Source organism: Grus americana, chromosome 25 (genome assembly GCF_028858705.1).
Source record: "Grus americana isolate bGruAme1 chromosome 25, bGruAme1.mat, whole genome shotgun sequence".
Classification (NCBI taxonomy): domain Eukaryota; kingdom Metazoa; phylum Chordata; class Aves; order Gruiformes; family Gruidae; genus Grus; species Grus americana.
In genome coordinates, this window is record NC_072876.1 from 5,582,282 (window position 1) to 5,609,935 (window position 27,654).

The 27,654-nt window shown below is 44.1% G+C and overlaps 1 protein-coding gene across 3 annotated transcripts; it reads left to right on the forward strand.

The window, feature by feature from the left end:
- The first annotated feature begins 737 nt into the window (after positions 1–737).
- Positions 738–26,600, forward strand: DSTYK (dual serine/threonine and tyrosine protein kinase). 3 transcript variants are annotated; one of them, XM_054804070.1, is made up of 14 exons: positions 738–1,092; positions 8,065–8,450; positions 14,413–15,076; positions 17,550–17,824; positions 18,211–18,294; positions 19,456–19,632; positions 19,906–20,035; positions 20,287–20,443; positions 21,147–21,279; positions 21,470–21,583; positions 22,075–22,189; positions 23,281–23,415; positions 24,148–24,293; positions 24,434–24,568. In XM_054804070.1, the coding sequence occupies exons 1-13, from the start codon at positions 843–845 to the stop codon at positions 24,243–24,245; spliced, it is 2,718 nt and encodes a 905-aa protein (XP_054660045.1). In that variant the 5' UTR covers positions 738–842; the 3' UTR covers positions 24,246–24,293; positions 24,434–24,568. The 3 variants fall into 3 exon arrangements, with proteins under 3 accessions (XP_054660045.1, XP_054660044.1, XP_054660046.1); XM_054804069.1 differs by lacking the exon at positions 24,148–24,293 and having other exon boundaries at positions 24,434–26,600; XM_054804071.1 differs by lacking the exons at positions 21,470–21,583; positions 24,148–24,293 and having other exon boundaries at positions 24,434–26,600.
- The last annotated feature ends 1,054 nt before the right edge of the window (positions 26,601–27,654 follow it).

Consider the following 27,654-nt stretch of genomic DNA (forward strand, 5'->3'; position numbering starts at 1 on the left):
GTCGCGGCGCGCGGTGCTGCCGGGCCCGCCGCACCCGGCCGAGCCGGTTCGCGCAGCGCGGAGACGGAGCGACCCCCCGGCGTGCCGCTGCCCTGCCCCGGGCCGCCGCTTGGCCTTTTGTTTCCCCTTTTGAAATACATTTTTAAAATTTTAATTCTTTATTTATTTTCTTCCTCGCTCCCCCGCGCTGGAGCCCGCCGCAGCTCCGCGGGCCCGGCGGTGCCGACCGGGCAGCGGGGCCGTCCCGCCGCGGCCGAGGCTTCGCCGCCGCTTTGCCTCAGTGCGGGCGTGGCTGCGGGCGAGGGCTCCGCCGGCCGCTGTCACCCGCCTGCTGCTCCCGAACCCCCATCCGCTCCTCCCCGCCGGCCCCCGTCTGCTCCCGCGGCTGACCGGGGGTGGGCGGACGCACCGGAGAGGGGTTGGCGGCCGCGGGAGGGCGGCCCTGCGCACCGGGCGACCCCCGGGAGCCCCGCCGGCCTCACGGGACTACAGCTCCCGGCGCCCCCTGCGCGGCGCGCAGACTCCTTGCGCGGGTGAACTACAGCTCCCGGCATGCCTCGCTCTCGGGGTCCGCCCGGCCTCCTCCCCCTTTGCCCCGCGGCGCCCCGATAAAGGTTCCGCGCCGCACGCAGCGCGGCTTGCTGAGGCGCTGCCCCTGAGGAGGAAGGCGGCGGCGGGGGTAGGGGAGGCGGGAGGGGTGGGGGGGGGAAGAGACGAGGAAAGCCCGGCCGCCGGGGGCGCGCCGTTCCCGCCGGGAGGGCGGAGAGACCGGGAGCGGCAGCCTGGCAGGGGCCGAGTGTCCCCCGCGGTGGGGAGGGGATAGCGGAACGGACCCGGAGGACATGGAGGGCGAAGGGGCCCCTTCGTGGCGGGGTCCCGGCGGGGGCGGCGGGGTGATCCGCGAACTGTGCCGCTCCTTCGGCCACTACAACCGGCACCTGGCGCGGCTGCAGCACAACCTGCGCGAAACCAAGAAGTTCTTCCGCGACGTCAAGTACTCCCAGGGGCACCCCTTCTCCTCAGCGGCGATCGGCGAGGGCCTCCCCGCCGGGACTGGGGACGGGGCCTCCCGGGACGGTCCCGCACCCGGCGGTGAGAGAGGGACGGGGGAAATCGGGCAAGGCCTGCGGGGAGGCCTATGCTTAGGGTGTTGGGGGGAAAATGGGAGCAGGATGTGGGGGAAAACGGGGGACTGTGGGGGTGAGGGGGCCTGTGGGGTGAGCTGTGGGCAGCAAGGGGTGGGCTGGGGGCTTGTGAGGGTTGGGGTGCAGGTGGGTGGGCTGTGGGGAGTGAAGGGTTCTGTTGAGGGGCAGGCTGTAATGGAGGAGAGGGGTGCATATGGAGAACTGGGGTGCCTTGGGGGTGTGAGAGATTTTGTGGGGTGAAGTGAGCAGGCCAAGGGGTGAGTGGGTGATGGGGGCTGTCAAGGAGATGATCCCCTCCTCCTAACCCCCTTTGGGGGGGCTGGGAGCTGCAGGGTGGGGGTTAGGAGGATGAAGCACCTGGGAGTGGGTGGTTTGTGGGGTCGGTGCGTCTCGCAGTGTGTTTATTGTGGAGCTCGGGCTTTATTCATCAGCTTTATTCTCATCCGTCACTGTTGACAAACACTGCTGCTGGTGGGAGCCCTCCTGCCATGTGCTGAACTTTGTTTTTCCATAAGGCTGTCTTGTGAGAAGAGTTTAGCGTGACATTAAATGTATATAAAGATCTTCTTTATTCATTTCCAAATGGCTCATGAGTCATCTCTGTTGGCTACTTGTCTGAGATACTTGTCCATGCTTGTCTTGTGCTTACAATTCTGATTTGAAAATTGAAGTGTTGTTGAGCTCTTCTATCAGTCTGTGTAAAAACAGTAGTGTTCCACGTAAACTGTCAGAATAGAAGTGAATAGCTTCATAAAAATGTGGTGTTTCTGGTTGTATACATCTTTTTGTGACTTCCAAGAAGCAGGAACTAGTTGGTCGCACGCATTTTTCTGTGGGTCTCGATGCTGCTGGAATGGTAGCACTCTGCTGGAGCCACTCTTCTGTTTGGCTACTTATAAAACCTTGCTAACCAAATACAATTGCATCTTCAAAAGTCTGCTTATAGACCTTTGTAGATGTGGATGCATCATCAATTAAACATTCATAGGATACAGACTTTAACAAATATCCCGCCTGTAATTTCTAATACAGAGCGCTTAAAATCTTCTAGTTTTCAAATACCTACCTTGACCCAGTTTGACTTTACTGCTGAATGTGTTACCAACCGGCCCTGAAGTATCAGGGCTTCAAGGAAAGGCTGACTGCCTCAGAGCTTGATCACACGAACAGTAATAACAGCGTAGACTCTTGGTTCAGGATTTCAGACTGCAGAGGTTGTATAACATTTACTGTTCTTAAAAAATAAAACTTAAATCAGGAGTTTTCAAACTGGTGAAGTGATGACGTGTTCCAGGTGGGGCACAGAGCAAGCGAATAAATCTGCTTCATGTTGGAAGGTGGGAAGTGGTGGTGGCAGTCTTGAGGGGAGTGTGGAAAGAGGAAGGGAGAGGATGAAGAGCGGGGCTTGGTAAAATAATGGAGGCTGGCAGTTTTCTTAAATGAGTCAGCTGCAAAATAACTGTGAACCAATGATTATTATTTTTTTAAGATGCAAGACCCAGGTCTTTGCCCAAAACTCAGAGCCTTGGCATTGCTTATTACCTTTGTCTGAATAATTACCTTTGGACAGAGCTTCTTATTTCTGTAAAATTGTTTCTGTGAATTGTCCATTTCTGCTACTCTCTGAAACTTAGTGGCTGGTAATAAAGCTTTTTTCTCTGTCTAACATGGGGAGATCATTTTAAGTGTCAGAGGGTTTAAGGAGCACAGTTGTCGCTGACTTCAGAATGGTTTTTTCCTAGAATCTGCCCTACAAGTGGTGTCAAAGTGAGAGGAATTTTGACTGAACAGTTCTGCAGATCTTGCAGCGCTCTGCAGTGTGTTCAGGCACAAATGCTAATGTTTGGTGAAGTACAAAGGAATTGGGAAGTGAAATGGACGGGACACTTACTGCCTGCAATTGAAGTGGAAAAATAAACTGTGAAAGTAAATTTAGATGTCTTGGAAACAAAACAAATGTGAAGGGGTTTGCTTTTGAGACACCTGTGAAGCTGGTATAACAGCATAGAAGGGTAACTTGCCCTTTGAATCAACACAGCTCAAGCAACCGAAAGTACAACCTGGGTTACTCTGTCCAAAACCAGTCCTGAGGATCTGCTGAGTAGTAGCTGCTGACCTTTCAGGTAAGCTGGGTCAGTCAGGGTTGGGTACTTGAAGGAGAAAACATGTACTTGCTTTTACATCCCACCCTCCTCTGCTTAGGAGGATGACAGGCAATATTTATCAATTTCGTTGACCAAACGTTCCCTCTGTGGCCTTAGTACCAGGACTTACTCCTCATAGTAAGAGAAGTAAAACAACTTCAAGGGAAAAAAAAAAATACTTGCCTTCCAGCTACTGTTTATGAGGGGAGGGAGAAAGTCTTGTTTGAACTGTCTGCACCTCTGAAGTGTTCAACAAAATATCGTCTGTTCTCTAGGTCGGCTTTGTCATGAATAGGCTTTTAAGAATGATTTGTTAAAATACTGTGATAATCCTGCAGCTTTAGCCTGCACACGTCTGTCAGCTTTTTATTGATGGTGCTGTTAGCTAGTGTGCTTTTCACTGACTTTCTGTGGAAAGAAAATCTTAATTAGGGACTCAGTAGCAGATTTTACTAAAATATGTAAAGAAACTAAGAAAAAACCCCAGCAACCCTGCTTTCTATTAATTGTAGTTGTTTTCTTCATTCTATGCATGAAATAATTTGAACTCTTTGACCTAGGAACCTGATTTTTTTTATATATTTCTTTTGCTTTATTTTGGAAATTACTGGAAACTGAGCTGTACCTCTTGTATGGATCTCCACAGCATCTCCAGAGTTTTGGTCAGCAGCTGTGGTGTTACCTTAATGAGTGTGTGCTGGGGGGGAAGCCCTAGGCTTGGTAGCTTAGTGACTCTGTACGTAAACGTATTTCATAGGGATCGAATGTATTAACCAGAGGGTTTGAAAGAGTTTCCATCCTGACGCTGTATTTACCGAGGGTATATATCCTAGTTAAAATGTGACTGCTCTGCCTCTAATACTGTGAGCCTCAAAAGGTTAGGACCCCTATTGTGCTGTTAGGTATGTCAACACAAGAAGGTGGGTTTTAAGACTAGATAATGTGTGGAGGGGTGGTCGGGAGGGTACTTGTGAAATAACTCCTCAAATAGATGGGGGGGAGGCACTTGCTAACAAGCTTCAAGTTAAGCAGAAGATGAAGCTTGGTTCTGCAGACTGTGGGGGCTGCTAATGTTGTAACAGCTGCTCCTGTAGGAACTGCTTATGTTGGTATAGTGTGTGTTATTCTGGATTTAACATCACTGTGCTGATAGATGTGTGATGGAACTAAAACTTGCTTTATATAACTGTGTGTGTTAATCCTAAGTCTCGTAGTGGTCAAAGCATACTGCAGCTCCTCGCCAGCACTGCAGAAATATCTAAGGGTTTCTATGAAAGGTCTCAGTATTTGCGATAAGAAGTATGAGGGTCTGGCCTTATTTAGGCACCATTGTCCACATGGATTATTGAAAATGGAATAGAAAGACAAGTGTAGTTGGCCTTCCTGGAAAAGTGGATGAGTAAATGCTTAGGGCTTCTATAGATTCCATAAATGCAACCTAAGATTCTTCTGTCGGGTGTTTGACTGAATTTTGACATGAGTCTTGGTGAGAGACTTCCTTGTTCTTGGACAGGCCTCCTTTCATCAAAAGGAATTTAATAGGATGAACGCGCTTAAGGACTCCCCAGCAGCCATTTTTTTGAAGTGTTTATCACATGTCTCCAAATGATACAGTACATGGACACAGTGCGTAGCACTGGCTAAAATCTTTGGGAAGAGTCCTGGCACTAAAAGGAGCTACTCAAATAGATATGAGAGTATCACTACATGTCTTTAGTAAGCAAGTTCTAAATCTACTTTTTGTTAGGTACCACAGGAGGTCATGTTCCTCCCAACTTGAATTCTTCATGTTCAGAGTAGTGGCATCACCTGTTAAGTACTCTATGAGTGTTTTTTACCCTGTGTCTTATTCTGATGTGGTGCAGAAATAGTAGTATACTAGTAATAGCTCCATCGCCGTGCAGCTCGCTTTGGGTTTGAGACCTCGAGGTCACTGTAAGATATCCAGGGATAGGGATGCGCAGGGGTGGAACCACTGCTGTGACTTGGGTGTCTTGGTGGTGCACTGGGTCAGTTGTGATAGGGCTGAATCTTGCTTTTGGTGCTCGTTCCGGGTTTGTACATCACATACTTGGAATATTGCGGTGTGATGACATAATGTTAAATGTAACGGATTCATTACTGATACTGCTTGTAGTAAACTTGCTGAATAAATGCTGATCACGGGGAGGCTGTGTGCACGAAAAGATAAAAGGTGTTTTAAAGATGTAGTATTTATATGTCCATTCCATGCTTCAATAATTTCAGCTAAGCTGCTGTATTTCAATCCTTTTGTGCTGGCATTAAGTACCCACAAATACAGAGGCTACCCAGCCTGAGGAGAAGGTGTGATCTGCCTCTTCTTTTTATTTCAAAAGCCTGCACAGAGAAGGCTTCGTGGCCTGTATAATGCCTTCTGAATTGCTTTTTTCATGTTTGGTAGCTGAAGAGTGAGCCTGAATTCCAGTTGAAGTTTTCAATATATGTAAGCAGATCAAAGAAAATCTTTATCTTGTAGATGAAGGCTTAAATGTGCTATTTGTGGGGTTTTGCTGATTTTTATCTTTTGTGAGCTGCTAGCCAGATTCTGCCTTTCAATCACTTGATGTGGCCACCCTGCTGTGGTTGTGGATCTTGAAAAGCTTGTTTAAGAAACGGTTAGAAAGTCACACTTCAAGAAGTGATGTCTCACTTAGCCTTTGCCAAACTGCTGGTTTACGGGAGGGGCAGCGTCCTGGGCTGTGTGGGGCAGAGGCGCAGGAGAGGGGCTTGCTGAGGCAGGGAGAGGGGTTCCCCTTAGCGTTGTGTGGGATGAAAGGACTCCTCTGATGGAGAGAACTCCTCCAGCAGTCCTACTTCCACACCTCAGATTTGAAGGAAAGGTAAATCTTAGGCAAGATGTTAAAGGAGCCTTAAACTGGATCTAAGACACAACAGAGTACATGTGGTGTGGCTCCAAATTTGAATGATTTTAATTAAAATAGAGGAATGGAATGCTATCAGAATGAGGACTAGAATAGCTGTTGTCTGTTATCTTTAATTTGGTTAGTAGTGTTGAGGAATATCTTGGTATATGAGAGTATTTTGTATCCTTGGGACTTGAGATGCTGAGACAATTTTGGATGCCAGAACATGACTCATTAAAAGAATTTTAATAGCCCTGGTGAAACAGGACCTTCCCCTACAAAATCCCTGCTGCTGCATCCCCGCTGTATTGTATTTGAGTCTATCTTTAAACTGTCGTTCTTGTCAGTTTGCCTGATATCAGGGCAATCGTACTTGTTTATAGCTTTCAGATTTGGCAGTTCTTTTGGGGACTGATGTCTCCATTTGCCATTTCATTCTTGGGTGCCATCTGCCTTTAGATCTGGGAACATGGGCTAGCTCTGGCTGCAGTGGAACACTAGCTGTTTTGTACTGGCGGGGATTGTACCGAAGTGCAGCAGATGGGGAATTTGTTTGTATCCGTTTTTTTGTACTACCAGAATTATTCTGTTGCTATGCATAAGGTAATGCAAAGCTTCTTAGACTTCAGCTTAGATGACTGAGCGTGGGAAAAGCTGTATTTACGACTTGTAAAAGAATACAGAAGCTAAATTCAGTGCTGAGACTGAATTAATGTAGTAAGGCGAATACAAGGAGTTGCAGCAACATGGACTAAGAATTCAAAGGGCCTGGTTAGTAGGATGGTACAACCGATGCTTCAGATGGAATATGGGTAAGGAGAGTGATTACAGGGAGTCCTGCTGCTCTGAAGAAGATACAGATGTTGGGTAATTTCCTTTTGCAGCTTAAATGTTGTTCTTAAAATTAATATCTGGCAAACCGTGCCTGTCTAGTTCAACTATATAGGTTAGGAAAGATGCGTACTGTTAGTGTGATCAAAGGAGTGAAGCCGTTACTCACTATGTTTTAGACTGTGCTAGGAATCTTCCAGCTCCTAGCAAAGAGTGTCTTCCCTTGGGCTCATCTCTGCCCAAGCTGGTGAAAGCATGACAGTTTCTTCAGATGCTGTGATTGTATTTCTGTCATAGGGAATTGCTGGCAGAGGCTATTAGTTCTGCTACCGTGTCTCAGCAAACTTGGTCTTGTCATCTGCTTCATGTAGAGAAGCAGTTTTCCAAGAATGCCTTTCCTTGAGGCTAGAAAGGAGGTTTTGCTGTTTTAATGTCAACAATCCCAGAGTTTGGTCAACAAGCTTCTGCAGTAATACCCTTGGGATTTGGTAGATGCAAAGTATTTGACATTAAGTGTGTGGGTGGAACTGTCACTGATTCATAGTTGATTGAATTTATTTCTGATATGTGACCGGAACATTCTGTACAGCCAAGCCATCAAAATTTGGGATGAGTTAGCCTTAGTGACCCATTGGGCCTCCTTGAACTCTGGAGCATGGCAAAACACTGTTCCAACCCAAGGCAAAATTAGCCCTTGGTTGTTTCGACCTTGACAGCTGTTTCCTCTTGAGTTTCAGGGCCAACCATTAGCCTTCCGCTAACCTGCTGAGGAGAGCTCTGTGTAAACACTTCGTGGTGAAATAGGTAGAGAACAACAGTGACCAATTGTCTTAATGGCTTTGTGAGAATCAACCTACTGTGGTCCTCTGTGTTGGTGCAGTAGAAATGCTGAATTGCTGACACCAGTTTCAGGATACATAAGCAAATTCTTGGTGCTACGTGGGTTTCTTGGCAGGCTGTGGGGGCAGCAATGTCTGAACTTTTGGCTTCAGCTGGCTTAGAGATACAAGACTTACTGTTCAGCCAACCTGTTCTAATGCAGTCTGTCCTTAATTTTAGGGCAGAATTTCATTTCCTTCCCTCGCCATGAGGAAGAGCATCTCCAGCGGACTGTGAGCTGGCACCCTTGCCTTCTGATTCTTGGCCAGAACTGTAATGCCAAATGCCAGTTACTCAACATACTGCTGGGTGATAAGCTGCTCCCTACCACCAAAATCAGCAATGAGGAGAATTGTAAGAGGCGACGGATCCGTTTCACGCATGGGACACAAACACGGATTAGCCTAGCGCTGCCTGAGCAGTATGAACTGGTTCATATGATGGCAGCCCATCGAGGGCACTGGGACACGATACCAGAGGAGGACTTAGAAATTCAGGGGGACAGTGAAGATCCTGCTCACCGGATAGCGGAGCTGGAGGTCATGCTGCCGTACTCACTACTAAAGGTAACTAGATGTCCACGTAACTTTGTCGTAGTGATCTTAAGATGGAACATTTATAGTCCCTAATAAAGCTAATAGTGTAAACTCTCAAGCATAGGATTTTTTTTAATTAAAGAGAAGCTGGAAGTCTGGTGTTAGGGTTTTAATTGGACATCACTGTGTATGCTTGTGCGCTTTTGTTTCAATGTTGACTCTTAGCATTATCATTCCTTGGTAACAGCGCCATCCATTTCAGAAGCTGAGCTTACTCAGATGTACGTCCAAGTGTCTTCTAAAATTTTACTCTGGTTTCAAGGTCATTCAGAGTTAGCTTTGCTGTCTGATAGTAGCTCGAAGCTGTCGTGCAAGGATATGTACTTTTTTTATCTGTGTCCTGAAGTGCTTGTTGTCAGGAAAAAAGCTTCTTAATTCCAACATCTGATAAAGTGACCTGACTTCACGTGAGGGGGTGGCTTCTTACATTTCTGTGGTGTCAATGGAAATTGAAGGTGTTTAGAACAAAAGGTGGGAGCCTGTTCTCAGTGCTGTTTCTAACACTGTTAGTATCTTGCCTTATGGCTTTCCTTGTCTGTAAAATGTGTTCCTATCCTGCAAGTGTTGGAGTTTGGTTTTTAGCAAATACCTTTAAAGGTGAGGGTTGTATTTCATAGCTTTTTATAGCTTCCATAAGCTTTTCATTACATTTCATGTCTTACATCAAGCCTTTATTATTGCAGTATAGTACTTCTGGAGCGTTGTGTTTGGCAGTTGAATATCTGGAATAGATAATTAACTCTTAAATATAAATTGCTTAAGTGTAAAGAGTATGGTCTGTTGTCATGTGAGTAAGAGTATGAACTTCAAAGCAGTTCTTTTCAGGACATGTGAATCGGGACATGATTGTAAATAGGCAGAAAATAAAGACCTGGTCTATCTTCATCAGTTTGAAATATGTTTTACAAGCCTGGTCTGTAGCTAAATTTAAGCCTATCCTAACGAGATCAGCTGAGTCAACACCGTGTTGTAGTGTGTTTGTGGCTTCCAGGATGGACTGAAAGAGAACAGCAGTGCCATGTTGTATAAATTGTGTGCGAGGCACCCGCTGCTTTCCCAAAGAGCACCATATCAGCTGCTGGTGCTGCAAAGTAAATGCCTGTTCTGGATCTTCTGCTTGCAAAATCCTGCCTTACTGTGCATAAAAGAGTCTTTAGCTTTATATTTATTTTACTTGGTTACATTTTTATATGGGCCAGTTTAGCCACACTGCAGTTTACAACTGTCTTTCAGATTTCTTGTGTGAGTGACAAAGATCTCTCTGTCTGGCTTTGGTTATATTTAGGACACTTAGATGAAAACAGCTACTCAGATTAATTTGAAAAGGGTTGGTGAAATAAAAAGCTCTTCCAATAGAAGGAGAAGGAGGGTGAATCACAGCTAGCTTCAGATCGAGTCAAAGGATTCCTTACATGAATTCAAGGAGCTAAAGGAAGAGCAAAATTTTTAAGGCTGGTAGGAAAACATAATGCATTTTAGCAGATAATTGGGCTAGGGGTAGCTCCCTGTGAAATAACAGGAGGTCACTCACCTGTAGAGAGACCTGTGGGGATTTTTTCCACCCTTCCAGCTGATGTGCGTTCACCAGCTCTGCTCAGCATCCACCAAGACAACAAAGTTTTTAAAGTAAATATATACTAGTCATAGACACTTCTAGAACTAGTGGTATATATATCTAGAGCAGTAATGGATGAGGTTTTTTAGATGCTACCCAAAGTTGTGTGTCTGCAGAACTACTCTGAAAACTTCTGCTTTTTCTTAACTTGCAAAACAAAACTAGTAGTCTAATAACAATTGCATGCTTGATGATAACACTCTATTCAGTACAGATCTTAAGGATTTAAATTTGCCCAGGAACCAAATAATTTGGTGGAGCTCAGCACCTTTTGCGCAGAGGAGGAGGGAAGTCAGTCTTAATTTTACCCCACCTGTTACCTAGAATACCTGTATTCTCATCTGTGTGGGTTTTTTCTCACAACAGCGGAGTGCTTACAGTAGTACTGTGTTTCATGATAACCTTACATTCCAGATATTCAACCACATTAGTAGGTGGATGCTTACCTATGGCAGGCTGCCATCAGAGGAGCTGTCGGTGACTTCAGGACCTGGGGAATGGTCTGCAGCTTTTCAGACCTAAGCATCTCTTACGGAGACGTAACTGCACGGGCTGGCTCGAGCACCTAGATTACAGGCTGCTGTTATGCAGGCACTCAGTGCTGAATCATGCTACTTGTTTGCTAATCCAAACTCATTAGCCATTACTCTGGTAAAAAAAAAAGGCTAAGTTATTTGTAAGCTAACAATGTCCAATATTAACTAAACTACTTTTTTTACTTGGAGATAAATTCAATACAAGCATAGAATATGCCACTTTTTCAATATTGAACTGCCAGTGGAGCACTCTGAGGTTTTTTCTGCAGTCTGATAACCAAGATGGGACCATGCTTGCTTTTCTGTGTTAGTGAGGTATGTCTTAATCAAAACTTGTTTCACAGAAAAGGGAGTGAGGAGGAAGGAGCCAAAAATTTCATTTGCAGGGGTTGGCTGCTGTGAGAACACTACCTTGTGCTAATAGGTACGTGAACTCAGTTATTTTTAAACGTAAAATATCAGGGAAGGAAAAACTTTGGCAAAGCTGCTCTATCCCTTGGGGATCACTGTGCACAGGAATGCATGTAGGTCATGGGGAATGATCCATCTAGCCAGACAGATTATTAGATTTACAGTGGGAGTAAATAGTTGGCTCTTTCCCTAAATCTTATCAGTTGTGCCTGGAAGCCGAAACAGACTTCTCTGAAGTATTGGTTTTCATCTGGATGGTACAGCTGAATGGGAGGAGGGTAACAGGGCTGAAAGCTTCCGTTTTCATGCCTTTTTCTTGATTTGTGCTTTATGAGACTTTGAGTTTTGGGCTGAAAAGTTTTAGCCAGGGCTTCTAGGGAAAGAAAAATTTTCAACTGCTCTGACAACGCTGGAAAATGAATGAAGAAATACAAGATGGTTCTATGAGCTCTAACAGAAGAATTGATTTAGTTTGGGTTTATTGTTGCATTTCTCCAAGTACTATTGCAGTGATTCAGGTCATATGAATTAGTAGTTGTTACAAGTAGCAAAGAATGTGGTTAAGTACCTATTGGGTGGTTATTTTAATGTACATCCTGCTTAAAACTTGGAAGAACGTGCCCTGATCTCCTTCTTGAGACTATTTTTAATGTGTTTGGTTGTGGTATTAACACAGGAAACCGAAAAGCTTTCACATTGGCCGAGACACTTGTCCTTCCACGTAATATTGGTTTACTTGGGGTATGATGCTCCTGCCACCTACCAGCATCGGATACCTGGAACAGTCTTCCTCCATCTCTTTACACTGGCATAACTGAGGGTAGAAGATACTGAAAATGCCAGCACCATGCAATTATTCTTCCACCCATGTGAAACCTGCTCTCTATTTCTAGTTTTGCTGGCTTAGCGATATATCTTTTACAGGGGAAGAGTTCATGGTCAGAAAAAGAGCATTGCTTCATGAGTGTGTACACCTCACAGGCTTTCTTGGGCTGGCCCTTCCAGCACAGGTAAAAAGGAAATTCCCTGGTGAAGTGGGGTTCAGAGTCATTGCAAAAAATCAAAGCAATTATGTGCTGTAAAGAACAGCAGTCTTTGCTGGAGACCAGAGGTGTAGTTCAGTTTTCTTACCTGGGATTCTCTCTAGATCAGTTACTGAACTTCTGACTCAGATCCCCATGGAAACAGAATAAACCAGCAAGATTTCTGAAAAATTGGTGAAAAAATAGTTCTAAGCAGAATCTAGAGGTATATATGTATCTCAGATTAATAGGGAGGCAATGAAATTAGCTCACATATGTAATAAATGCAGTAACTGTCAGACTTCAGTGATTCACAGACTATTCTTGGAAGGCAGAGTGCTCAAATTGGCTTAGAAAAAGTCTGAGCTGGGCCTTCAATCATAATCTGCTTGGTAGGAGTTTGGGTGAAAATCTGACTAAATTGGGTTAGCTTCTCAGCACCTCAGTTTAACAAAACAAACAGTGATTAAACAGCCCGAAGCCTGGCAAAATAGGACAAGGTCCTCTTGGGATGTAGCAAATAAATTCTTTGTAACTGATTTGGAAATGAGGAATTATCTGTTGACTTAGTAAAATGGCACATTTCAGTGGTTCTCAAATGCATTTAGTGAGACTCCACTTGTCTTATTGTAGGTCAAGACCTATTCGATCCTTGATTTTAATCTTTATTCTGGGGTAGGGGATGCAGGGATCCTTTTGGCATTGGAAGTCTGAATGCACAGATGTACATGTAGTGTGTCTGCATGGTGTTCTCTTTACACTCTTTTTTGCGTTGCTGTTGACAGCACCCACGCATCATATTTTAAGTGGAAGAGCTGTAACTGGTGTTTGTGTACCTGATGTTCAGGTTGCTAAGTGGGAAGCTTTGATATTTTAAAAAGGGCCATTTAGTTAAAGAAAACATGAATGAAGTTACTTGACAGCTGTTTCATGCTTACAGCTCTGTCAGAAGTGTTCAAGTGTGTTTATAGCTGTGCGACCTTATGAGAACTAGCTTAAAAATTTCAGGAATCCAATGTGAGTCATAGGTATTCCCCATATAGGAAGACTTGATCCCTAATAGTATGAAGCTGCATAGACAGTGTTTAAACTTCTGTAGGACGCTTAAAAAAAAAAAGGCAAGAAATGCTGCTAATGCTCTTTGGAAAAGCCTGAGAGGCCCCTATGGAAACAGAAGGACCGGTTGCTCATGCTGTATTCGGTTGTCTGTGTTGGTTTTCTCCCTGTCTCCTAGAGACAGCACTGGCTTCCTCCTTTGTTTACAGTCGCTGGTGTGAGTCATCCATCCTGGTGAATATTGCGGCACTGCACATCCCATTCTGCTCAACCTCCCGTGTGCCAGGCAGGTTTGGGTTCAGCGCCCGGCAGTCCCGTGGCAGTAATGACTGCCTGTGAGCTCTGAGACCAGTCGGGAGACCTGCTCAAACCATTCATTTTTCTGGTGTGTAGAAAAACGCTTGAAGAGTTCTTAATTATTGCCCCCTGTTACAAATAGGGAAGGTGGCAGTTAAATTCTGTCTTCAGTTCAAAGCCTTTGACATGGTCTTTCTTTATTTTAGTAGAGTGATATATGCAATTTGAACACTGTTCTCGCATATCCAAATGTGAATCTTGTCTCCTTCCTTGGAAGGGAAGGAAGCAGGTTTCAGAACTGGCCCCTTTTCAGTAGGGTTAGTAAGAAGGGATGTCAGCAGCAGCATATGACCAAAGCAGTGAAACTCTGTGCAGTAAGAAAATAAGTAAATAAGACATCTCTTAGGTTTTGGTTGGATTTGAAGAAAGTCATAACTAAGCTTGTCACAACCATCTGTTCCTTCTCGTCTGTCCTTTGGCTGTGAACTCTTTGGAATCGGTTCTTGTGCTGCCTTTGTTTTGGCAGTAGTGGCTAGTGTAGTGCTTCCTACTGTTGGAAGCTGCATGGAAAACTGACAGCATGAGCATCTCCTCAAAGAGCCGCAGATCTGGTAAACATCAGCGGGAGAGGTTGTTGCAAAATGGGGAAGCTATGAGCTGAATAATAACAGCTATTCTGTGATAGCATTTACCTGGGAAATTTGTTCTGAACTAGGCTAAACCTCAGAGGCTAAAACTTGGTACATAGTAAGAGTTTTGGAGTCAGTGGGTGCTAATCTATATGTGGCTGCATCCCCGAGAGGGCTGTCATCAGCCTTGCAGGTAGCCTGTATACCAAAGCATGATGCTGTATGTGAGACTCCATAACTGCTCTAAAGAGTTTGAATGTTTCTGGGTTTGCACTTTGTGAATGAATTTCAGTGCATTTTTGTGTGTGTCAGTTTTTAAAAGGATCTGTACAAACCTTTTTTTTTTTTTACTTCCTCACTTGCTAGGAAGTGGATGTTGTGGTAGCACCATGTCGTGGATTCCAGTCTGCTGAAGCCACCTTGGGAGAGTACGTGAACCAAGTCTTGCCTGTTGTCATCTTTGCCATCAGCGAGGCTGAACTTTCCTCATCGGATGAGAATGAACTGCGCGAAATCAAAGAGAAATTCTCTTTGCCCATTTTCTTCTTCAAAGTGCCAGAATCGGGGGTTGAGCTGATCTCACCCAAAAACACTGAGAATGAAAAGTCTTCCCTTTACTGCCAGCTGATGGACTTGGAGTACCTGAGTACCAACCACTGCAGCTGTGGGGCACCCGGTCCGGACGCTGATGCCCAAAGCATGCTGGTGGAGCAGTTTGAGAAGCTCCGTCTCCTAAGCACTTTTTCTAGGCAGGTGCTTCAGAAGCATCTTGTGGAAGCAGCTACCAGTTTAAATGAGGTACACTGCCGCTGCCTGAACATCTTCATCAATCAGGCTTTCGACATGCAGCGAGACCTGCAAATCACCCCCAAGAGGCTGGAGTATACCCGCAAGAAGGAGAACGAGCTCTATGAGTCTCTGATGAACATTGCCAACCGCAAACAAGAGGAGATGAAGGACATGATCATAGAGACTCTTAGTAATATGAAAGAGGAGCTCTTGGAGGATGCTGCTAATATGGAATTCAAAGGTAACTACTGGTAGGAGAGTAATGGGAACGATGAGGTTAGGGGCCTTAAAGGAGAGTTGCGCAGTAATATTTGCTATCCGCTAAGGGACAGTTGAATGGCAGTCTAGACAAGTGACTTTGCAAGAAAAATCAGAACTAATACACAAAGGATTTTTCTGTAGTGTCTCCTGGGTAAAAAGCACTGTCTGCAAAAGAGAAGCCTGAACACGTTAAGTCTTGATTTCTAAATAAATCAGACTTCTTCCCCCAGAGCTTGCTGGACCGTTCCGGCTTAAGGTATTTTACTTCTCTGCTTTAATTCCCTATTCTGTCGAACAAAATAACGCTCTCAACTTTACCTCAGTGGTTGTGTTGAGACTTGGGAATAAATCTGTCCTAAGAAAAGAAGCTGTTTGAGTTTGTGGCGAAGGCTTGATTTGTACTTTCTGCTTGATTTTTTTTTTTGTCTGAGAGCGCTTTGCATAAGACTTTTGGGTATAGAACCTCCTAAAATGAAATCCTTTTTAAAAGAAAAGCTTACCTACCCAAAAAAACCAACACAACATCTTGTGCTCCTGAGACCTACGCTTGGCATTTAGTGTGTGTTTTTTTTGGAAAATGTGAGAATTCTCACTGCATCTTCTAGTACCAGAACTTGCAGGAACACCCAAGCTGGAAGCATACAGAATGCTGTGTAAACTGCGAAGGGTGAGAGGCTATCTGCGTTTTGGCTGCAGGAATACGTGGTCTGTCATAAACATCGAAGTGAAGTTTTGTAGGTTGATATTCCCCAGCTCTTCTCCTCTGCTTACTGTAACAATCATTTCTGTTCTAAGGAAATGCTGTTCCCTGGGTTGATGGGGAAATATGTTGCTATTTAAAATAAATAACTCTAGGCTATAGGTTTAGAAGAAATTATTTTTTGTGAATTGAGTGCTCTTTTGAGGCAGAGAGGCAAAAACTCTAGATAATTTTGTTTATCTGGACTGACTTCCTCCCAATTTCAAATTGGAGTGCTCTCTCTTGGGACGAAGAGGAGAAATGATGGATTATGTTTAATCCTGCAAGTTAGGATCTGGATCTTTTTGCTTCTGCAGGTGGGAAATGGATAAGATCTTTCCTGTTTCTTGAAATGTTTGCTTTGTAGTGCCCATGCAAAATGTCGTCCTCATAAAGAGCTTGTTTTAATTGCAACACTAACCTATTCACATGCTGCAAAAAACCCAACAAACTAGCATACGCTAAGGGTATAGTGAGTGTGTTAATTCTACCTGTTCAGGGCTGCTTTTACTCCATGATCAGGGTGGATAATAATTCCTGTATTCTATCTGTCCCCTCTTTACAGAGTTGGAGCACTGTAGTGCCGGAGTTCAGGATTCGGTATGTGCAGGAGCATGTTTAGGGGCAGCACAAGACAAAACACCTGCAGTAAATGTGTGTGTATATATTTATATATATAAACATATACACACAACAAATATCACTTAGCATAGCATCTTGTTGGCTATATCAATATTTGAAGTGATATGCTAAAGGGAAGAAGATGTTATTTTGAGGAGTTAATGCCATCTGCCGATCACTGGATTTAAGTAGGCTAGACTATTGTTGGCCAAAATCCAGAGACAAGGTCTTCAGCTCCTGGTAGTAATGTAGTACTGTTGCTCAGAGTGGTTACAGTGTACAAGCAGTGATTGGTTAGTGTTTGTTTTAAGAATACCAAATGATAATCAACCTTTTCAAGGTACCAGGAAAAAAAAATTCACATAACTGGTGTGGCTGTTGCATCACTTTCTTTGTAAGATTCAGCATCCAGCAGTGCTTATGGATTGCAGCATGGCCTGGAAGAGTTTCCTGACCTGTGCTACTTTAGGTAGAAAGACAGCTTTGTGCTTTTGTGCTTTAATTTTTGAGATGATAGTTGAGTTGTCATCATTGTATGACTGTAAACCTGTAGTAGCTACAAAATGCTTGTACAGAGTCTATCGGGTGTTAGAGTTGAGTATCCTGTGAATTTGAACACCAGTGAATGGAAGCAAACATCAGAATATTTTTCCATCTTGGTCAGACGTGATTTTTAGCTTCCCTGAAAACTGGAGTACCAGATGTGTGTTCCTGGAGTTACTCTAATACTTTAGTACTTTCTATCACAGAATACCAAACTACTCAAGATCTCTGTAGGATTGGTTTTGGGACCTCTGTAAAACTGGCATTGTAGCACTGGACATGCAGACTGGCAAAAACTTAATCCTTTGTAATAGTCATGTGTTCTGTTGCTCATGGGTTTCTTTGTATGACTTGGAAGTACTGTTGGCCTCAGGTTATATCATCTGGGTCTAAAGTAATGAACCTCTGAAGGAGCAAGATAGCGTTTGGAGCAGAAGCTGGCTGGGCTGGGGTTGTAGCTCCTTTGCAGAACACTCAAAGCGGCTCTCAGTAGCCATTGTTGCAGCAGTGATACATTGAATACAAAAGATGCTTGTTTTCTTTTGTGCAGATATCATCATTCCTGAGAATGGGGAACCTGTTAGTTCCAAGGACATCAAGTGTTGTATTAAGCAAATTCAGGAACTGATTATTTCTCGGTTAAACCAAGCAGTTGCCAACAAGTTAATTAGTTCAGTGGACTATCTGCGAGAGAGCTTTGTAGGGACTCTGGAGAGATGTCTGAAGAGCCTGGAGGAGTCTTGGGAGGTTTCAGTACATCCTGCAAGGAGTTTGGAGAAGTCAAAGGATGTTTCTGTGCACATCACAAGCAATTATCTTAAACAGGTATGGTGGCTTAAATGGCTGTCTAGAATATTCTTAATAATTGTCTTTATCCTGATCCAGCAAGGGTGGGAGGAGACTGAGATGCTCAGTGAAATTAGAGGAACACAGCTCTGGAGTATGTGTGGGTCTGGTGTCATTAAGGGCGGTGCTAAAACTGGAGAACAGTCACTTAAAGGCCTAGTACTTACCTTTCCTAAATTTGCATATAGTAATCAGATTGCAGCCTAGAAACACCTATGAGCTTAATAAAATAAATGAATTGAACCAAATGAATCACGGAGTCTCCCCTATAGTATCCATTTTTTCATGTTCAGGGAGTCTAGCAAATTTTGTACTGACTATAGGTTGCAAAGTTCCCGTACTTTCATCTTTACCCTGCTTTCCAGATACTAAATGCAGCCTATCATGTTGAAGTCACTTTCCACTCTGGCTCAACAGTAACCAGGATGCTGTGGGAACAGATCAAACAGGTATCAGTATCTTTATAATTTATTTCCAGTATGTGTCACTGTCTAGTGAAATGTTTCTGGAGCAAAGAATAATGTGAATGCTCACAGCTGCTCTCTAAATTTTGACTCTGGGCACATGGATTGGAAAGCCGTTGCTGCCCACTCAGCACTATGGCAGTGTGAATAGTTTATTCCTGGGGATGATAATACTTAATTTAAAGCAAATACCTCTGTAGTGTTTTCCTTCTGTTCTGAAACAGCAAAGGAATGATGATCAGCATTTGAAACTCTTGTTGTTTATGTTTTGGGTAATTGATTGTTTGTTTGGGTTTGGGGATTTCTTGTGGATGTGGTTGGTTTCTTTCTTTGTTGGATTGTTTTGCAATGTGTCATGATTCAGGTCAATTCACTCTTCTCCCTCCAGAGCAGACCAGGTTTCCTCAGGTCTTTATTTTAAATTTGTCTGTTAAAGCATTCATCTTTCTGAAGTTCCTGCTCTGAGCTGTTATGACCTTTACTGCCTTCTTCCTCTTGAGATTCCTTGTATGCATGGGTGAGAGGAATACAAGTTTTTCCCAAATAGGTGCAAGTGCAGACCGAGTGGTAACAAACCTTCAGATTCTTCCTTCAGCCTGGGAGAAGGATCCAGGCTGGGTGTGTGGCAGCTGGATTTCTGTGGCTTTTAATAAAGGGTGGGGCAGGGTGTCCTAATCACCTGGCAATTTAAGGGAAGTGGTGCGTACGACACCTAGGATTTCTGCACCTTGACAGCATGTCTGTCTGCAAAAAGCTGCTTCACTGTAGCTTTCACCGGTTTAGGAACATCTCTCTTCCGAGTCTCTGGTTACTGTTTCTGCTGCCTGTGCTTTCAGCCTGCTCAGTGGTTTTCCAAGTGGTGGCTGTCCAGCTACCTATGTTCTTGGTCAGACGTGAAAGAACAGTTGGCTTGTAGGAGCGAACTGAGCAGATACTCAGAAAAATGCAATCACTTTAGTGTGCATGTACGACAATATTGTCATCAATACCTCTAAATTGTTAATAGTTACTGTAAGGCAATTATTTAGCCCAATTCTGTGTGCAGATGACTGTGTGTTATTACAAGGTATCTAACTAGTCTGAGTAAATTGACTGACCCTTTACTTTTTTGTGCTAGTGCCTGAATTCTGTTTCCTATTCTACTAGATAATCCAGCGGATTACATGGGTCAGCCCGCCTGCCATCACCAGTGACTGGAAGAGGAAAGTTGCTCAGGATGCTATTGAGAGCCTCAGTGCCTCCAAGTTAGCCAAGAGCATTTGCAGCCAGTTCCGGACCAGGCTAAACAGTTCCCATGAGGCTTTTGCAGCTTCTCTGCGACAGGTATGTGGAGCTGTTAAGAAGGAAGTCTTGTTTTGTACGTTGCCACTTATGGAAAGAGGATTTTTAATTGCAGAAATAGCTAAAAGAGCAGCTCGTGCAGTTAATGCTGCCATTCTGTAGGTAGAGGTGGCAGAGCTGGTGTGAGTGCCCTTATACAACATCCCATTTTTAAACTAGGCATGCTTTAAGTAGGACTCAGTTGTGCAAGGACCCTTATTACACTGGGGCTTCAAACCAGGCAGGATTATGGTGTATCTGTGATATCTCTTTTAGTTAGAAGATGGCCATTCTGGCAGGCTGGAGAAAACAGAAGACCTGTGGTTGAAGGTGCGGAAAGATCATGCTCCTCGACTAGCACGACTCTCGCTGGAGAGCAGGTCCCTCCAGGATGTGCTGTTACATGGTGAGCATTGTGCTTGGTGTTCTCTGTATTATCTTCTGCTCCCTCCTGAAGCAGGCAGTGGGTGTAAAGGAGTAGGAGGGGTGTTTTGCTTTTCACTTAACTACTTCAGTCAGCCTCCATGTGACACATACTGAGTACCTTGTGTTGTGCAGCTGCTGGCCTGTGAAAAGCTCTGGGCTGCCAGCCTGAGAGTGTACGGGAAGAAATAAACATCTTTTCCTGTCTGACTAAATTGATGTTGTGCCTTACAGGCAAACCGAAGTTGGGCCGTGAGCTGGGCCGAGGACAGTATGGCGTGGTCTATCTGTGTGACAGCTGGGGAGGGCATTTCCCATGTGCACTGAAATCTGTTGTTCCTCCGGATGAGAAGCACTGGAATGACCTTGCACTTGAGTTTCACTATATGAGGTGTGTATCGTAAAGCGCTTTTGTAGATCTCAACTTCACCACAGGAAAAAAATGCTATTTGCATAGGCAGAACCTTCCTTGCTGCTGTTCTACTCTGCCATCAGTGACTTAACCTCATAAAATGCTAAGCTGCCATTTCAAGCAAAGGCAAGACAGCTTGCCAGTGCCACTGCAAAAACATAACAGGCACAGAAAGCTAGGCAGACATGCTCCTTCGTGTCTTAATCTGATTCTCTGGTGTCTGCGCTGTTCAAATGCCTGCTATTTTGCAGAGTAAATTAGAATTAATGGAGTATGATAGCAAACAGTTTTTCTCCCGTGATTTTTGGTGCTGAATCATCCCTCCTTTCCCAGTCTGTCCTCTCTGAATTCACAAAAGAAAATTATGGGTCTATGCTGCAGAAAACAGAGTTTGTTTTCAATAAGCAGCTGCAGGCAGGTGCTGCAGTAGAGACAGCTGAAATAGTACAGTATTTCTTTGGTACTATAACCTTTAATAGGCTTTCTTGAGTTTAATTGGATCAGACGGCTGTATATTGTTATGGTACTCAGAACTGTGGCGTGCTGTGAATTTTTACTGTTCAGCACAAGGTGTAGGTGTATCTTACTGTCGTACTAAAGCTTTTCCTTTACAAGGTGAGGCTTGGTTTGGGGTGGAGGGAAGGATATAAAAATGACCAACTCTGTGCTGAACTTTCTCTAGGTCTCTGCAGACACACGAGCGGCTCGTACATCTCCATGGTTCTGTGATAGATTATGGCTATGGAGGAGGCTCCAGCATTGCTGTCTTACTGATAATGGAACGGTTGCACAGAGACCTCTATACAGGACTAAAGGTAACAACAATCTCTGTCTGTATGTGTATATACATTTTTTATATATACATTAAAATATCCACACCTAAATATCTATTAATCCGTCAAAGCAAGCTAGAACTGCTCTAGTTTTCAGTGGTTTTGGCAAATAAGAGCAAGCAAAAGTAACTTCCACTTGGAGGAATTAAATCTGTGTGTGTTTATTCTTCAGGCTGGGCTAGAATTAGAAACACGATTACAGATTGCCTTGGATGTAGTTGAAGGGATCCGTTATCTTCACAGTCAGGGACTTGTGCACCGGGATATCAAACTTAAAAATGTCTTGGTAAGGAAAACTTTTGTATCTGGCTAATCCTGAAGTCTTATGAGGCCCTTTTAGTGGGAGGGAGAAGCATTATGTAAGTGAAGTAATAGCTTTTTTCATACAGGATCTTTTAACTTGTGGTATTGTTAGCTGCAACGAGCCTTGCAGTGAGGTTTCCCTAACTCGTTTTCAGGCAGAAAGCCGAGGGGAAGGGGAGCTGTAGCGTGACTTCTCTTGAAGGTAGAGAGCTTGAGCTACAAGTAGGACTTCCTGTTCCCAGTTCCATTAAACCCCAACCACACCCACTATGCAGAAGACAAGTGAAGGCATGTCTTGTTACTGAGCTTAACTAGGTAAATGTCCAAGAGCAGCCAAGTAATCAGAGAAGCTTACTTAAGAACAAATGCCCAACCCTTCACATATAAACAGGGTTTAAAACCTTAATATTAAAATGGAGTACTAAAACTGAGAAGTACGGTTTATCAGCTGCCTGTGTGTGAATTCTTCTACAGCTTGACAAAAAGAATCGAGCCAAAATCACTGACTTGGGGTTCTGCAAACCAGAAGCCATGATGTCTGGCAGTATTGTAGGCACACCCATTCATATGGCTCCTGAGCTCTTTACAGGTATGCTTGTTGATTGAATCCACTACTGTCTCCCTCTGGCTTGAATTTTGAAGGCCAATACCTTGAATTAATATCTCAACTTGCTTATGAGGGAAAAATAATTAAAATCAGAAGACTGCCTGCTTTGAATGCATAGTATGGGGGGTTTTTTCTGTATTTTAAGTCTCAGTCTTAAAGCTTTGGTTACTTGAAAGAGAACTGTGGTATTCATAAGCTTTGAAGTGATTAATACTCATGCCATTGGCAAGTTAAATTATTAGTTATTAGGAAGCTGGAAATACTTGGCTTTCATAGGCAAATACTTCAGAAAGTATCCTGGGTTTTGTATAGATACCAAGTAAGGAATTTCCAAGCTGTTAGTAATGTGTGGAGTGTGTTCACTATGCATTGTGCTTCTGGCAGGCATGCTCTCTAAGCTTTTTTCCTGAGCATCTTACAGTGGTACTTAGCAGTCCATACCACACCTGTCAAATCTTTTTGGTCTGAGATGCCGTCCCTGCTTTGACAAGATTGCAATCAAATTGAAGAAACCCTATTTGTGTTTAATGTAGAATAGTATTATTCAGGTGGTTCTCACTACTATCAGTGAAATACTCATGACTAGCAGGCTAGACCTCGACCTTACAGAGGTGAGTGACTTAGCCTTTACTGTGCTCAATCTCTTCTTATTCAGTGGATGAACTTGTTATAAACGAGTAATTGCCAAACTTCTGTATTGAGAGGCTGATGTTAGCTCCGTCAGACTCCTGCGCTAGCGGCAGAGCCAAACTGAACTGATGGTCTTACAAATGTTAGTGTTTAAGGCTCTGGAATACACCTGAGCACCTCTACCTGCAGTGGTCTGTGAACCTCAGCTTGGGAGCTGCTGGTACAGGCTAGGGGTATAAATCCTCTGAGAATGGAAGGCCTTAACTTTTATCCCTCCACCTTTGGCAGTGACTCCCGATGTCTTACTAGGCTTCATCTAAGTCTTGCCTTCTGGCAATGAAGTTGTGGTTTTAATTTGAGAAAGCGGAACATTGAAATTAGTTCTTGGACTGCTCAGTTTCCAGTGATGTTTGCCCTGCTGATTAAATGTATTTTTGTCACAGGAAAGTATGATAACTCAGTGGATGTTTATGCATTTGGCATTCTGTTTTGGTACATTTGTTCGGGACATGTGAAGTTACCGGAGGCTTTTGAGAGATGTGCAAGCAAAGATCACCTTTGGAACAATGTTAGAAGAGGTATAAATGGCTTATTTTGAACTTTGTTGGTTGATACCTTATGCTTGAGTACAATTTGAGAGGAGACGAGGAAATCCCTTTTTATCCTCATGTAACTGAAAGGCAAAAAAAAGTTGTATTGCTTCATTGACAGTCTAAAGAGTAACACTTATCTAGTTAAACTTGGACATACTCTACTGACAATCTAACTAAAATTAGCAGGGATAACAAAAGGCTTTTGGTTAACCACCTCCTTGCCATAGTGTCATCGGAGCTGTGCTAGCACAACTTAAACTATGCGAAGTAGTACAACACTTACAATGTAAACCAGACCCCAGAACCAGCCAGGCATGATTCCCTAAAGAATGTTTAATCCCTCGCAATTTCTGGAGGCTGTGGTGATCTGTACATTCAAGTGCTTAATATGCAGCATGCTGAGGAAGCTGGATGTTAGGTAAACCACACTGATAGTTTTTCCCCAAAATATAAACTTACTCTTATGCCTGCATAGGTTTAGTGTAGTACTGTGTTTAGTGGTAGCTTAATCCTTCGTGCTGCGTCATGGTATCAGAATGCTTCACTACTTTGTCCTTAGGTCCTGTCCACATAATCTCTTCCCTTCTCATGTGAAAAAGATTAACTCAGATGACTGAGTCGTGTATTTGGTCAGAAGGCTGCACTCACAGCTTGTTCTTGTGTTGAACTTGCTCCCAAAGGCACCATTATGGGGGGGGGGGGCTTGTTTTCCTATAGGAGAGGGTACTCCTTTTGCTCCCAAACCATTGCAAAGAGGAGGCTCCAGTGAAACTGAACGTGTTGGGCATCCTCTGGGAGCGTGCGTGATCTCCTGAGTGACTTCAGCAGCACTCCCAAAGATGTCTCAGCGGTGTCACTGAAATGTAAGCCTTCATCAATAGCGTCAGACCCCAGACAGTCCACTTGGGTCACTTCAGCCTGCACAAAAGCAATGAGCATCAGACAAAGCTTCCCTCAGATCTGAGTTGTACTGATGGTAATCAGGTCCCTCTCCATTTTTCAGGAGTTCGCCCGGAGCGTCTTCCTGTGTTTGATGAGGAATGCTGGCAGCTGATGGAAGCCTGCTGGGATGGAGACTCCTCCCAGCGCCCTCTCTTAGGGATTGTTCAACCTATGCTGCAGGGGATCATGGACAGGCTCTGCAAGTCAAGCTCTGAGCACCCAAATAAAGGGTTGGATGACTCTACTTGAAAAGGAAGCACAGAAGAATTTTTAATTGTGGGAGAGTTCTGAACCCCTAAGTCTGCAGATGGCTTCTTCAGATGTAGCTCTTTGTGGCTAACATGAGTGGGACAGGTAATAGCAACCAGAAGATTGCTCGTAGAGGTGAGACCTCGGGGATGTTCCATCTTGAATAGCGGCCAGAGAAATCTCCCCCGGTACACCCCACTGATGCTAGTTACCCCGCTGCAGCTTTTATTGTGGAGTTGTGCAAATACGATAGAAACTCCATGCCCTTGAACTGAAAGGGATTTTTGCCAATCCCACACAAATACCAATCAATGAAAAAGCATCTTGTGTGTTCCAGGTAGCATCTGTGTCACTAGGAGTTGATCATGACAGTCTTTACTCAGTAAAGTAAAAACCCTTCCCATTAACTGATGGTCCTAGGTGGCCTTCGGTCCACACACAACTATCCCAATCACTTATCGATTGGCACCAGTTACAGTGCGGTCGGAGAGGAAGGAGAAAGCAGAGGCTGTAGGCTAGAAAGTGTTTGGAAGCTAAGAGCATCTATCTGTATTAGCTTCTTGCAACACTCAAAATGTTTACATTGACAGGAGCAAAGCTTCCATGTTTTACCTAAGGGGGTTTATCTACTGTTCCACTGCAGTGCAAATACCCCACGTTATAAGCTATTTATCTCTTATGTATCCTTCACCTCTTACTTCTGTAAACAAACTCCTTTTTCTGGTAATTTTGCTTCATAATAGTTATTTGAATGTCTGAAGAAACCTGACCTTTCTTTTACAGTCTTCTGGTAAAATGGAAGACTGCTCAGAGATTACATATTGTAATACCAAAACAAAGTCATTACAACTAATGACTGTCCATGGGGAAAATGCCAATTCATTTTAATTAAATTTGGGTTTTGAATTAGTTCTAAAGGCAATGACAGTTTTAAATTGTGCTAACTATGACGGACATATTTTTAAAAATAAGGTTTCTTCAGCTTTTTTTTTTAAAGTCACATGCTTGGTGAGAGCATACTCAAGGGAAAACAGGTCATTCATTCTTCTTCAGTAGCTGTGTATTGTGGCTGTGTCCGTTCATCTGATTGTTTCACTCTGGGATCTCTAATTTGGCTGTATTGAAAAGAATAAAAAATGGGGGGGAGGGAAACCTTTGCAAGGAAGACTGGGCTGGGGTGGTCCCGCTGCCCTTTCCAGGAGAGGGGTGAAAATCATGTCCTTGCCTTTTGCATTTCTGGGCCAAGGTTGGTTGATCTGTAATGTAATATACCTATGGGGTGGAGGCTGAAATAGAAAATGCACCTTCTTTACTACATGAGGAAATAACTGAGTTGGCAAGTTCTCCCTGGGTTTACTGTTGCTCCCAGCTGCAGGGGACGGGCATGCAGTGGCTTTGTTTCCCAGGAAAGCTAGCATGCTGCATCCAAAGTAGCGTAGGCATGTGGAATTACTGCACCTTGTTGCTGGAATTTATTGGCTAGTACACAGCAAAATTACAACCGATAGTCTGCCTGTTAAACAGCTTGAACAAAGGAAAGGGATACATAACCCTACAGTATTAGTTTAGTTTAAATCTTCCTTTGTGCAATAAACAGAATTAATGCTTTTTTTATATACAAAAGACTTTTTTTACTTACCTGCACGTGTGGGCATTTTTGTGCTCTGTGATGGCATTAACATAAGGTTCTACACAGATACAGCCTCGCCAGCTGCTCCAGCTGGAAGTGCAGCAACCAAGAACCACATGCGCAGAAGAACGAATACTTTTCCAAAGTAGAATCGTTAGGCGTTTCACTGCCTCGGTGCACGCTCACGCCACCAATGACACTAACAGTATTAACTCTGTTCTGCTGTGTGTGGTGGTTAGTAACCTTATTTAAAACTATAGGAGAGTCAAGGTCAGTCTCTTGCAATTAATAGAAGTAGCTTGTGTAAATAATAAATGTATGAATAAAATTTAAATCTCTGTATATGCAATTCCTGAAATGTCTTGTATAGCTTTTCCTGTGTAGCCATCTCCGGATGCTTATCTGATGCCTCTTTATGGTTGGTTGTAGTTCCTTGATGTCTTGTTACCCTTCAGTTTGTCTTTTTGCGTGTGTGGCATTGTAGATCTGCAGGTTTTCCCATACTCAGTACTGCTGCTTCTCTGCATTTTTCTTTTCCCTACTGGGTATAAAGTCTGCCAGACTGAACTTGTTTTGAGAGATTTCACACACCCTGTTTCTCTTTAAAAACTCGTTCCCCCCCCCCCCCCATTACAGCAAGAAAAACAAGGTGAATAATTACTTTACTGAGAGATGCCCCAGACTGTAAATTGAAAGTGGTACCAAGCTCAACCACCTCTGAGCCTGGTGTGCTGAGACCAAGCTGAGCAGGTACTACTCTTCTCCTGGCTAAGCCTACCTGTAGCTCCTCAGCCTCCTGAAGATGTTTGTTACAGTATGTTTTAACATTATGTCGTAAAAGGGTACTTGTAGCGTGTGCATTGTACAACATACCACGTGTAGCCAGGTACTGGCTTCTGGTGTATACGGACCCAAACCAGCGTGTGCTGGTCGCTGCCCCTTAAAACGAGTGAAATCCCCGAGGATGATCGGGGAGGGGTGAGGGGTAGACCTCTGCCCTGCCTTCCCGTAGCGCTAAGCTCAGGCCTGAAATTATTTTGGGGAGGAAGAAGCTTTGTTCACAAAGGTGGGAGGCCGACATGCTGCCGAAGTCATTGCAAGGCTCGAGTGGAGCGTGAGGGGTGCTAGCACCTCGCTCTGCGTTTCGGACCCCCCAGCCCAGGTCTGAGCCTTTCCTTTGCGCAGGCAGGGGAGGGGGCGGGACGCACGCTGCTCGGGTGCTGAGCTTGGCTCGGGGGCTGAGCACCGGCCGTGGAGCACCCCGGGTGCTGCGGGACGGGGGAGCAGCCCCTCCCCCTTCCCCGGACGCGCTGATTTTAGCTGAAATAAGTTACACAAGTAACTCTTTATTTTTATTTTTTTTTTCTCTCTCCTAAAGCAGAACTGTCCTGTTCCGGAGAAAG